Raw genomic sequence first — 13,842 nt, forward strand, 5'->3', positions numbered from 1 at the left:
GAGCAAGATCTGGAAAGCAATGACCCAGATTGAAGAGTTGCAGCTGCTAAATTATGCAAAAATTATCGCGGTTTTATCTTTGTAGTGATGAAAAAAAAAACAACAAAGCGTGTGTACGCTTGGGTATATAGCCAATAAACATCAAAACAATGTTTACCGAACGGTTAAATAAATATTTCACAGAATTTGGTAATTTGTTTGCCTTTACCGAAGACGGCTAATAACAAGACAGACATCTACCCTCTTGCTCCATATACTTTGGGAGCTACAAGCACACTAGCGCCGCGAACGACTTCAGGGAACAACATCATGAATGAGTGTGCGTGTGATACTACAATTTACGAGTACGTATTAGCATGTACACGCACACAATCATGTTTTAATGTTCCTGTGAATCGTTGAGGGCGTTCCAACCATGTCGCCTGCAACACGGTGGGAGCTGGCTGTCTTGTTATTAGCCGTCTTCGCCTTTACCTTATGTGAAGATTTGACAGTTGGATAGGAATACATTGTATTTGTTATTCATTCTTAGAGTGCGATCGATATTTATAAATATCAGTGTACAAAAAAATCGTTAAAATGTTGGCATTATCGATCAACTTTTTATTTATCTTCATCTTTCAAAACCAAACTGCACGCGCTTTGTTGTTTTTTCCATCTCTCCAAAGATTAAACCTCGTTAAGCGTTGCATAATTTGGTAGCCGCAACTCTTCAATCTGGGTGACGCCCATCACTTTTCAGATCTTGCTCGGCCTTGTCCACCCACGATGTTCTGTGTGACATTGCTATTTTGCCCACCGGATTTGTTGCGATTTTGAGGTCGCCCTGACCAACACCCTCCCCCCTCACTCCTTCTCCTAAAAAGCCTACATGGTTTATATATGGGCGCAGTCTATTAGATTTCCGACATTTATTGTCACCCCCAACGACGGTACCACACTCCAATCCCATCTCGGAACCACACGCGTGCGTACGAGACCACCGAACTTAGATCAATAGGTATACACCACCACATCACACACTAGTGAAGTCATCAAATAACCTCCTGTATATGTTATACCTTAGTAATAAAACGATCGCTGAAGATACAACACGCGTTCCACATTTTCTCCCGCTCAAGCGTAAATCTGAAAAGGACCTCAAAATCGCAACAAATCCGGTGGGCAAAATGGCATGTGGCGCATAGAACATCGTGGGTGGACAAGGCGGAGCAAGATCTGGAAAGCAATGACCCAGATTGAAGAGTTGCAGCTGCTAAATTATGCAAAAATTATCGCGGTTTTATCTTTGTAGTGATGAAAAAAAAAAACAACAAAGCGTGTGTACGCTTGGGTATATAGCCAATAAACATCAAAACAATGTTTACCGAACGGTTAAATAAATATTTCACAGAATTTGGTAATTTGTTTGCCTTTACCGAAGACGGCTAATAACAAGACAGACATCTACCCTCTTGCTCCATATACTTTGGGAGCTACAAGCACACTAGCGCCGCGAACGACTTCAGGGAACAACATCATGAATGAGTGTGCGTGTGATACTACAATTTACGAGTACGTATTAGCATGTACACGCACACAATCATGTTTTAATGTTCCTGTGAATCGTTGAGGGCGTTCCAACCATGTCGCCTGCAACACGGTGGGAGCTGGCTGTCTTGTTATTAGCCGTCTTCGCCTTTACCTTATGTGAAGTTTTGACAGTTGGATAGGAATACATTGTATTTGTTATTCATTCTTAGAGTGCGATCGATATTTATAAATATCAGTGTACAAAAAAATCGTTAAAATGTTGGCATTATCGATCAACTTTTTATTTATCTTCATCTTTCAAAACCAACTGAGGAGCAGCGAGAAAAAAAGCAACGAAAACAACGTTAAGGCTGTAGGGGACTGTTCATAAACCACATAGACCCAATGGCCATCTCAGACCCCTCCCCCTCGTAAACTTTTGTCCATATAAAAATTTGAAAATGTGTATAGAGTGTAGACTTTGGCCTGATCAACATCCCCCCTCCTGTCAAAAAGCGAAGAATACTTTATCAAGAAGACATGCAACTTTGTTATTTTCCCATACTAACGGCAAGCGTCACCGACGACACCGCCGCCTGGTGAGCTAAGGTGGTACCTTTGTGTAAAAGTGTTTTGGTGCGAGTATGAAAATTTACACACACTATCATGAATAGTGCCACCTTCATCCGGAGTGGCACTGCTAGCAGTAACTCCCGATTTTTAGCAGTGCTGCAAGTCTTCTTGATAATGTGGTCTTCGCAAGAAGTCTACATGGCTTATGAACGGCACCTAAATGTAATATCACTCACCGTGTATGGACGCAGTCTATTGGGTTTCCGACGTATTGTCGTGTTGTTACTGCTATCGAGAACGTTACCAAAAGAATAACGGTTGCGTTGGTGTGTAATCGAAATATCGAGGAATCTGTTTTCACATGATTTACCTAAAATAAATAAAAAAAAATCAGTTAAATACGCATTTCATTTGTTAACCACGGTTGTATTTGTAGTAAAAACCTATAATAATCCTATACTGCCATCGGACGCATGAATGTCACATGTTACAATGAAAAAAACACGAGAAAAACGCATTTGAAGTTTCAAAATAAAATTTGACTTTTGTCGCATTTGATTAACGTCAACGCAATAGACCATTCCCGTCGAAATTTTTTATGTGCTCTACGGCTTTCTGTCAATTTATAGACCAAACTTTTCCAAAGAACTCATATGTTTTGAAGCCTCTAACTATTGAAAAAACAGCAAAAACTGTGCGAAGCTCTATTTTACACCGCTTTCCCCTTTAGTTTTAATTTTGGTAAAAGTGCGTTTGATCCCGTCCTCCCCCCTCTGACGTTTCTCCTGTGAGAAGAATTTTGCGTCAGCTGCTCGGTCAGCTGTATGTCAATTTTTCTTTGTTTTGGTAGTGACATTCCGGCAGCTTGCTCAGAGTGGCAAAAAAGTTGTTTTTATAAAATAGAATTAAGGAAACTCTGGAGGAAATCCTAAAGATAACTCCTGGTGGAATCCCGGAAGGAATTCCTGGAAGATACTCCTGGTGGATTCCCGGAACGGAACTTCTATAGAAATCTCCAGAGGGAACTCCTGGAGGAAACCCAAAAAAAAAAAGATTCTCAAAAAAAAACTGGAGGAATTCTCGAAGAAAATCCTCGGTGGGATTTATTGGTGCCCAGAGAGAATTCAAGGAGGAATTCGCATTGGTGTTTCCTGGATCGATCCTCGATGGGAATTTTTGGAGTAATCCCCGGTGGGACTTCTTGGAAAAATTGTTGGTTGGAATTCCTCGAGCAATCAGGAATTCTCAGTCCTGGAGCAATCTTCTTCCCTGGAACAATTCTCGCAGGAACTTCTTGGAGCAATAGGTGGAAATTCCTGAAGCAATCCTCCGTGAAATTCCTGGAGTAATATCCGGGGGTACTTCTAGGAGCAATTCTCGGTGGGATTTCTCGGAGCGATTCACGGTGGGACTTCTTGTTGCAATTTCCGGTGGGAGCTTTTCTTTTGGCCTTTTCCCTAGGGACGTACTTTCAAATGAATCGGTTTTGGGAAGGCTTCCACAATCGAATTACATTCCTCCTGCTTTTCCATCGGCAAACTTTTCATAGCGCTTCTCAACGCTTCCTCCCATAATTGTGTTGGCTGGAACAACCGGTGTTCAAGGAGCGGGCCCTCCTTAGGGATGAATTGGCATGGATTTATTTTTAGAGGTCGCTTTCCAAACACCGGAACGTAAAAACTTCTAGGCGTAGCATTTGTGATGGATTCCTTCTGCTTCTGCATGATGTTTCTATGTAAACAAATATTACTGAATAGGGCACTGCATGAAACTCTCTCCTTCTCTTTCACTCTTACAGAAATTTTGTAAACAACAAGGCCACGAAACGTCCAAATCCCATACAAAATCAAAACAGTGCAGTGCCCTATAGGGCTCCCAAGGCGCACCTCATTTTCTGAGTGGTGAAAAAAAAAGATCACCATTGTTAGGGTAACCAAAAACTACTTCGCATGGGTGTTTTAATAAAGTGTCTCGAGTATACCAAAGTGGCGAATCCTTGTCATTTTGACAGGTCTGCTGCTCGATTGGAACTATGGGAATGAGAGAAAATCGATTGTTCCAATTTTGACGTTTCTGCTCTTTTCTGATTTGGTTTGATCTTTGATGGTTTCTCCTCTTTGTTTTATCCAGGCTCGTTAGATTTTAATTTCAAAATGTGATGAATTTACCGGTTTTTGAAAATTTGTAAGAAAATCAGGAGTGCATATAACACAAATCTGAAAACGTCAATAATCATCAAAATCATTTATCTTTCGAAGAAAAATCTCAAAAAGGGGGGGGGGTTGGGACAGACGAGAATGGTCTATTCTACTATTGAAATATATATATTTTTATGTTGATAAAATATTTCAAAAAACACGTACCAAAATATGACGTTTGACATAAAAACCTTGAAAATGTCGAAATGTAACATGTGACATTTATGCATCCGACAGCAGTATACCTCATATTAATATTCTAAATTTCACAGGTTAGGCCCATCGGACAAAGTGGTGTTTGTGATATGATAATAAAAAAAAGACATGGACACCGTCTTTAGCCAGAGGCTGTACAGACTGAACGGAACATAACACTAGACAACGGACACGACGCACATTACGAGCACCAGTGGATACGAGGAAGAAACATTTCTTGCGAAAAGTTTCATCACTCGGAGCGGGAATCGAACCCTCACCCCATGGCATGGATATTGGATGGGCATGGGCATGGATAATTTTGAAGTAATAGTCGTGTCATGTTAACTTCGGCAAGCCGAAATCGCACGAAGCTGCCGAAGGTGACGTCACGTTCCAGAAGCTGCGAACAAATTTTCTGGCGAACGTGACATCGCGATCAGCTGCTCGGTTTGTTTACATATTTTTGGCGACAAATACAGGCAAACATATACGTTCAACCGGACCTGTGAATAATTGACATCGATCTCATATTCAAATAGCAAAGTGACTTTATAACAGTACACGGTAAAAAATCTGCACGCTGATATGAATTGATCGGCACTTTAATTGGCACCAGGCATGAGAATAAGACTTTTTTCTGTTTACCGTTCATCGATACTAGCAGTAAAATAAAAACAACGGCAGCACCAATACCATCAGACGCCGCGCCGACGGCAGTCACGCAGACGCTTGATGGTTTTCGCTTCCCCACGAAAATATTTATGAGCAGTCAAGCTGAGACGAAAAATGTCAAATATTTCCAACTGCTAATAACTCACTTGTTTTGATAGATAATTTAAATCGATTTGCACAAATAGCTAGAGCACACTCCTAGCTTTGTGATGCATGTAAAGAAGTTTGTCTAGAAGCGGTTTGAAACGCAGCAAAATGCGAAAATGGGAGAGACAGAAATTTTTGTCGTCGTTGTGCTCGAGTACTGGCGCTCTCGCGCTTGGAAACCGTTTCGAGGAAGAAGGCTGCAGGAAAAAAAATGTTATGACATTTATTTTTCGAACAGTTTGAGTTTGGCTGGGCTTGTGATGTTCGTGTGGAAAAATGTCAAATGTACAGCCGGTTACCGTTTTTTCCAGTACATTTCTCATCCCTGATTGGCACTACTGTTCAATCAGTTCGATATCATTTGAAAAAGAACATCCAATATCCCTTTAATGTAAATGGAACTTCACTTCAATTGTTTTTCGGAAATGTTTTGATTTCAAAACAAGAATTAAAAAAACTGCCAGCACCCAGATGCGTTACCAGGACCTTGAGAGTCTTGAGCATCTATCCCGTTGAGTATCATACAGGCGTACTACAATGATCGACTTCTCTTCATCGATTTTCTCTTTGGATTTTTTCGGATAATACGATCGGTGTTCGGATGATCTCTTGATGTTTTTTGATGCAGCACGACTAGGACTAGCCGCTAGAGCAATAAAAATAACTGGAAATGATTTGCCGACCAAGTTATTGAGAAATTGATCATTGTAGATACGCCCGTATGATACTAAGCGCGAGGTCTGTCTACATTGTAGATAGTAGAGTAAACATAGATACGCAGACATCGCCGAGTAAAATGCTTCAAGCGTGTGAATAGTATTTTTCAAGAGTACGGCGGTTGAATACGACGTCATGCGTTCCATCGGTGATGTTGGAATCGCGACGTCATGCTCGTTTGGATACAGATTTTGACAGTTCGTTTGGCTACAACGGATTCATCATCGCGGATCTATGTTTACTCTACTATCTATACTCTACATCTGTTGAAAAGATGCGAATCGAAGAGAAACACTTTCTACCACCTCCTATATATATATATATATATATATATATATATATATATATATATATATATATATATATATATATATATATATATATATATATATATATATATATATATATATATATATATATATATATATAGGGGGATTAGGGGCATAATGGACACCCGGGGCGAAATGGACACCCCTGTTTTTGCCAAAATCGTTAACTTTTATGTTAAATTTGAATGCATAAATGTAAAGGAACAAGTCATTGTTCTATTTTTCAAAAGTACCATTAATGTTCCTCCAAAATAATTGAAATATCATTGAAATTGAAATATGTTTTTCATATGGTGATTTTTTTTATAATTTCGAAGCAACGGCAAATAAAGTATTACGAGTGTTTGAGTGTTCCACCATAAAACAAGTGAATTGTTACATTATGTTCATCAGGATCTACATGTATACGGAGATTAAACAATGGATGAAGCATTTTATTTTTTATCAGAATTTACTTAAAATAGCAATTTTAATGTTGTAGTTCAATGAGAGCCTAATAGAGGTGGGGAAAAAGATACTTCGTGTGTGTGAGATCCGTGTCTGGTGCAAAACATGTCACTACTACAAGCAAAGCGAGCTCCCATAAGAACCGGTGGCAAATAGTGACGCCACTATTTGTGTTTACATTTTTGTTTCCTTACTAATACATAGCCATCTCTTCTTCTTCCCCACCTGTAACATACTCTCATTGGTTGTAGTCGATTCGGGGCGACATGAACACTGGCAATTACGAATGGATGCACGCGCATTGCATACTGTTAGGCGTTTTCGAGAGTTTGGAAAAAATCAATTCAATTATTTTAGCCTAAAGTTTATTTAATTAACTTTTTTTTATGTAAACTCATCTAAGATGAAGTATTATATCAGATTCTGTGCTACTGATCTCCGTAGGCAAATTGCTTAACTGGTCGATGTAACCAAATAATTAGCCTAAAATTTGCAGGGGTGTCCATTCATTATTTCTTCACAATGAAGACATTCTACTTGCTGTAAATGATTGAAGGACGTAGGAAACAAGTTAAAGTTCTAAGTCTACTGATAATATGTTAAGTTTTACTCTGTTATACAAGCCTAACGCACTCATTTGCTTAGGGTGTCCCTTCCATTATGCCCCTTATCCCCATATATATACCATATATGATTTGGTACTTTTAATAAAAGTTGTGTGGCTGAATTTAGTAGAACCAAAACTGTTGAAAAATGTAACTTTTTAGGGTACTTGCATGACTGAAAATCGAATAAATATGATCAAAACATTCTACGATCAGCACACAATGTTCACAAAAATTGTAAGGAATAGGAAAATCTTTCATGTACTGGCGGCCGCGATATTTTATATGGCTTCTAGCCTTCATGGGCTTTTTTAAAGGTAAAAATAACCAAAAAAAAAACACATTTTTGACTTTAGGCACCTCGAAATATTCACCAATTGAGCTGAAAATTTGACCAGAAGTTTCTTTTAGAATTAGAATTCAGATGTGGGGGTGGCTGCTTGAATTCCAGGAATTTTTTATGAAGAGGTCTAATATATATAATTATATATATATATATATATATATATATATATATAGATATATATATATATATATATATATATATATATATATATATATATATATATATATATATATATATATATATATATATATATATATATATATATATATATATATATACTGCGGTGCATAATCAAACGAGCCGGATCGCACTTGGTTCGCCAAGGATCGCAATTTGCTCACACTTGGTTCGTTGCCTTTCTTTGCCCCTAAAGATAATCAATTAATTATTTTATGATTATATTGGAGAACTACCATTCCAATAAATCATATCAACGAAAAAGTTTACCAAAACTTGATTTCACTAGAGAAATATTTGCCGTGAACCACTGAAACATTGCCGTGAACCACTGAAACACAAAAGCATCGCAATACAGAATGATGCGAACTTCTCGCTCGTGTTTCTGTCGGACGATCGCGAACCACAGCGGCACGAACAGTTCGCTCCGCAGTGGATAGCGATGCGATGGATTTTTTGTGTCTTCTGAACCAATTTTACTCACGGTTTTCCAGCACTGGCTAAATGTACTGTGTTTGGCCGAGCCGCCCCTAGATAGCGGTGGTGAGCAAACGTCAAACAGGAGCAACAACGACACCAGCGCTGCGAGTGGTGAATCGACCTACTACTGAATATTCGATTCAGCCATTTAAAAGTTGATCGATGGGAAGCGACGAGAGTGTGACGTCTGTTTCTCCGTGGTATAACCACAGAGAACAGACATCCAAGTCCGGTTCCGAAACTGTGTAAGGAATTTAACGGCCATTAGAAATCGGCAACACAAGTGGCAATAGCGTGGCGCTGCAATCGGTTAATTTCCCATACAAATTTAATTCACCACTTGAAATGTTTCAATTCACCACTGACTGTGGCAATATGGTGTTTGGCGGCGTTAGTGATGACATCTTGGTTCGCAACCTTACTCAAGTGAAGATGCAAATCCTTACACAACTTTCTGAATGAAATTTGTTCTAGCCTGGATGCCTGTTCTCTGTGGTATAACTTTAGGTTTGTACATTTTCTGTGTCATTTTCACAAACCGTTGTTTTTGCAAGTTTTTCGACGATTTGTATAATTTTGACCACAGAGAATAGACAATCAGGCTAGAAAAAAAATCATTCAGAAAGTTGTGTAAGGATTTGAATCTTCACTTGAGTAAGGTTGCAAACCAATATACGATTGCTACACTAACGCCACCAAACACCGTATTGCCACAGTCAGTGGTGAATTGAAACATTTCAAGTGGTGAATTAAACTACAATGGGAAATAAGCCGATTGCAGCGCTACGCTATTGCCACTTGTGTTGCCGATATCAAATGGCCGTTAAATTCCTTACTCAGTTTCGGAACTGGACTTGGATGTCTGTTCTCTGTGTTTTGACACATGCGATGAGTTATCTGTTTTAAGCAGGCCCTTCAAACGGCCTATATCAATGCATTGGAATTATGGTAAACAGAATGTCCTGAGCGCTAGTAAATAGCACCCACTGTCAGATGCGAAAACATCAACCACTTTTTGTTTAACGTTTATTTTGGTTTGATGATCAATTTTTGAAATCATTTTTTTTCACCTCTAATGATCACAAAACACTTTAAACTCGCATTGATATTAACGTAAGGGAAGAGGAGAACGCGATTAGTTGAATAAAGCAACCCAACAAACACGCAATGTGTGTGGCTAACAACATTAAACAAAACAGCGTTTGTTGACTACACGCGCGTTTCAATTTACGCGAGTATTAGTATAACGCAGTTATTTAGATGATGGCTACGATAAAATTCATTGATGCCTGAGTAACGCGGATTCAACCCCCTTTTGTATTCAAGCATGTATTAAATGGCTTTGGTAACATTTGTCATTCGGGTTTCTCTTTTCTCTGGATTTTACTCTCTGCGCTCTCTCAAAAGAGATAAACCATGTTCTAGCTTGAATTTGTACACATGACTTAAACAAAGTTTGGATACATTCGAGGATAATTCAGATGTTTGCTGCAGTTCTTTATCGCTCAGGGGAAAGTGGGGTAAGATGCCATTTTTCAAAATTTCATCGTTTTAATGATAAATAGCCTCTTTTGTTAGGCTTTCAAAGTGACAACAGCAACTAGATAAAATTTGCTCGATACTTCAGCAAAAAATTTCATAGATTTACAAGGATTTTAAAACTGGTTCGTAAAACGGAAGTGGTGCAAAAAGGCCATCTGCTATGGGGTAAGTTGCCACTTCATGAAAACATTAAAAAAAAAATACGTCCATCAGTTTTGGGGCTTTTCCAACTCTCTTTCCCTCTCTGTCCCGCTTTTTTCGTATACTTAATATAATATATGGAGTGTCACCATAGGCTAATTTCAAGACCTCGATGTACCAAAGAAAACCATTAAATTTTGTGTGTTCAGTCCGGTACCCAATAATATTCATAACCGTGTATTTTTTCTGTGTAAATTACCTTTTGTGTAAATTATATTTAGCGTGTTACACCGATCTGACAGGAAAAGGACTAAACATAAATTACGTAATGGGTACCGAGGATTGTTCACAATCTGCGAACTTGACTGCGAAAAAATGCGACCATGACGCCGCTGGTGTCAACTTCCTCCCCGTTAAACGATGGTCGTCATATTTAAATGACCCACATGGATAGCATAGACACCAACAACCATACGCCTCCATGTGTACCTCAATCTCATTGGAAACACATGGCTGGTAATAAAATCACCAGAAAACCTTAATTGCAAGCACGAAAAACCGGAAGTTGCCAATTTTCATTGTGAAATCAAAACATTCTAGAAGAATGGTTAATACAAACATATCTTGATACCATTCACCAATAGTAATGATCAAATCCCATTCAGGAATAATTTTATGAGTTGGGCCATTTTACCCCACTTTGGCATTTTGGGATCTGTTCCTCTATTCACGATTGAAACAGCTTCAGTACCGACTTGTTTTGTTAGAATGTGTGGACATTAGTATGGGACACGCTTGTATGGAAAAAATAAATCCTCGCTCCAGTCGACTTTTTAGATCCCATTTAGGTCCCACATAAACTGTACAAAATTTCAGCGCAAGCGGTTCGAAGTTTTCATAGGATTTACTATGGGAAAAGTTACACTTTCAATCAAAAAATCCCAGAGGTCGCCCTTTGTCTCCTTAATACAAATCGATCAACGTTTCTTGTAGAAAAATCATTTATGAAACTTTCCTTCGAAGACCGCAAAACGATTGGATGCTTGTGGAAAAAGTTATTGATTTATTACCGATTAGTGATCCAACTAACGGCTTTTTGTTTTGTTTTATCAGCAGCACTGTAGCTGCTGCCTTGGCTGCTGCTGTTTCTAGATACGGTTCGTATCTGATCGTGTCCCAAAAATAGTCAAACGGTTCAACATTGACTGAGTTACAGTAGCAAGTGTCCAAAATAGGTCCTCCTGCTCAAATGCCCTAGACCCTATTGCGAAAAAATCTACACATAAAAACATATTGTCGGGGCCCGTGGCGCAGTGGTCCACACGTTCGCTTCATAAGCGGATGGTCATGGGTTCGAACCCAGCCCCGGCACTTGCAATTTTTCGTCAGTTGCTCTTCCCCCCGAGAGCAGCTGGCACCTGACCCTCTTCGGAGCATATAGCTCTAATGGACCCGGATAATTGGATATCGGCGAACGGCAACCCATAATGGACGACCCCCAATCGGACTGGAAAAGAAACAACAGCCACACATCATTCCATCATCGTGCTCATCATTCTACCAAGGACAGGGTAGAAAAGTGAAAGCAGCACGAAGGCGAACCAGTTCGAATAAGAATATAATAGAATACATTTAGGCGCTGTACAAAGTGTAAGTGCAGCCGCCAATTGGAATCGCTCACGTAGTGCCCTAGTGGACAAAAGAGCTGTAAAATAGGTTAAGTGGTGAAGAATAAAAAAAAAACATATTGAAAAAAAAATATTTTCGTTGTGTTGTACGCTCTCAATTGCAAATACATTATCCCACAATTAAATAAATATTTTAATAAATACTTGGGAGCGGACCTGGTGTGGAGACTATCACGCCGAGGACCTGGGATCGAATACAGATCCCTCGTTAATACAGATAAAAATAAATAAAGAAATAGATACTTACCGATGATCTGCTCACTTGCATAAACGCATAAACGCCTCTTAAAAACTCCATATTACTACTGGATGGTGAATTAATGGGGGCTCTTTGTGGTGGCCCCCCTTGATTTCGCCGAAAATAGGATGGCACTCCTTCAACCAGCTGTGTTTTTACTTTCTTGGAAAATGATCTGATGGAAGTTAAAAAAACAAAATAATTATTACATTAAATCAAAATTGGAAGTATTGTTCAATTCATATATGTAACAAGTAACAATTTGAAGCCATCTTTCATATTTTGGAGCACATAAGTTTTTGAAATCTAATAGTAATCTAGTAACAGTCAATTTAACAATATAATCCACCAAGCTATAAATAACTTTTACACATCAAATTCAATGCATTATTCACAACACAAACTACTAATTAGTGTTTCTGTATTCAGATATCAAAATAAATTGAAAAGAATGAGGTAGTTTGGGCTTAGTTAGGGTGTATCGTCTGTATATCATCTGCTTTTCATTTTTTTTTTCTATTTACGGGGTCAATTAGGCATACCTTTATTTACTTTAGACAGTTTTAACTATTTTTACGATGTGTCAAACAAAAATACTTGAATAGTCTGAATCAGATAAATAAGTTGGAGTAAAGTCGGTCTATCCATGTTCTTATTCGGACCCACATTCTGATCACCTCTCATATTTTTATTCTGTGGTGATAATGTTTAGGATACATTAGACTACACAGCGCAACAAAAATTAGCTTTGGTTTGTCTTAAGAGCAAACTTATGTGTCTCTGCAGGTTTTGGGCCGCTGAATCCGAATCCGGGCTCAGATTTGCTCCAACATGTAACAATTTTGAGCTATACCTCAATTGATGGGGTAAAATGTGCGATTTTGATCTTTTCTTATAGCAAGCATATAAATATTTTTATGCAATTCAATGTCATTATTTCTTTTTTATACTACTCATTTTAGTATCATAATGGCCAACTTTTCCGTACCGGTTCATAATGCAACTGAAATGAGTTGCATAATAGAAAATAGTTGTATAATGTACATAATGCAACTCATTTGAGTTGCATTATGAACATTATGCAACTCAAATGAGTAGCATTATGAAAAAAAAATCATTGCATAAAATTTTGTATGGAACTCGTTGCAAAACTCGATTTTTTCAACTCTCTTCGTATTTATTCAACTCGGCAAGCCTCGTTGGATAAATGTACGACTCGTGCTGAAAAAATCAACTTTTTGCAACTCGTCACATAAATAACTATTTCACGCAATCAACGGGTAAATTGGCCAACTACCATTTAAAAAATTAACGACTCATGTTAAATATTTCGTTTTACAAAATCGAATTTGATACTTTTCTTTTTTCCATCTCATATCACCGTTATGATAAACATAGTCTGTTAGAGGTCAGAACGCTCCAAGCAAGCACGTTGAAATCTAGTCTACAATTGTTAAATCTGATGTATCCTGATTTTTGAAGATTTATACAAACTGCTGCATGCAAATAAAATTCTCTTACAATTTGCATAATAAGATCATATTGTACGTCACTTATAATTACCAAAGTTAAGTCATCAGCAAATACCATTACTTTTATCAGCCGACCTTCTACCATTAAGCCTACTATTACATCATACAGATGCTGGATGAAAGGTTCCACGTATAACGAAAACAACAACTTCGAAAGCGGACAGCCTTGGCAAACTGATCGACCGATTTTGAAACGTGAGAAATCCATTTGTTGATTGTGCTAACGTAAGAACATTCACGATCACAAAATACGCGAACGCGAGACGGAACACAACAGTTATCGTTTTTACTAATTACTAA

At 38.3% G+C, this 13,842-nt stretch overlaps 1 protein-coding gene and 1 long non-coding RNA gene across 11 annotated transcripts in view; one reads left to right on the forward strand and one right to left on the reverse strand.

Annotated features, from left to right (window-relative positions):
* LOC109432733 (innexin shaking-B) overlaps positions 1 to 13,842 on the reverse strand; it is a 434,999-nt gene that overhangs the window by 184,479 nt on the left and 236,678 nt on the right. For all 10 annotated transcript variants that reach the window (XM_062861050.1, XM_062861049.1, XM_062861044.1 and 7 more), the window contains 2 exons: positions 12,020 to 12,185; positions 2,322 to 2,455 (listed from right to left, as the gene is read on the reverse strand). In XM_062861050.1, the coding sequence (XP_062717034.1) occupies positions 2,322 to 2,455; positions 12,020 to 12,185 (300 nt within the window). The remainder of the gene's footprint in view (positions 1 to 2,321; positions 2,456 to 12,019; positions 12,186 to 13,842) is intronic.
* The window catches only part of LOC134292170 (uncharacterized), a 288,122-nt gene that overhangs the window by 95,739 nt on the left and 178,541 nt on the right, over positions 1 to 13,842 (forward strand). The gene's annotated exons all lie outside the window — the stretch shown is intronic.

This window comes from Aedes albopictus, chromosome 3 (assembly GCF_035046485.1).
Source record: "Aedes albopictus strain Foshan chromosome 3, AalbF5, whole genome shotgun sequence".
NCBI lineage: Eukaryota > Metazoa > Arthropoda > Insecta > Diptera > Culicidae > Aedes > Aedes albopictus.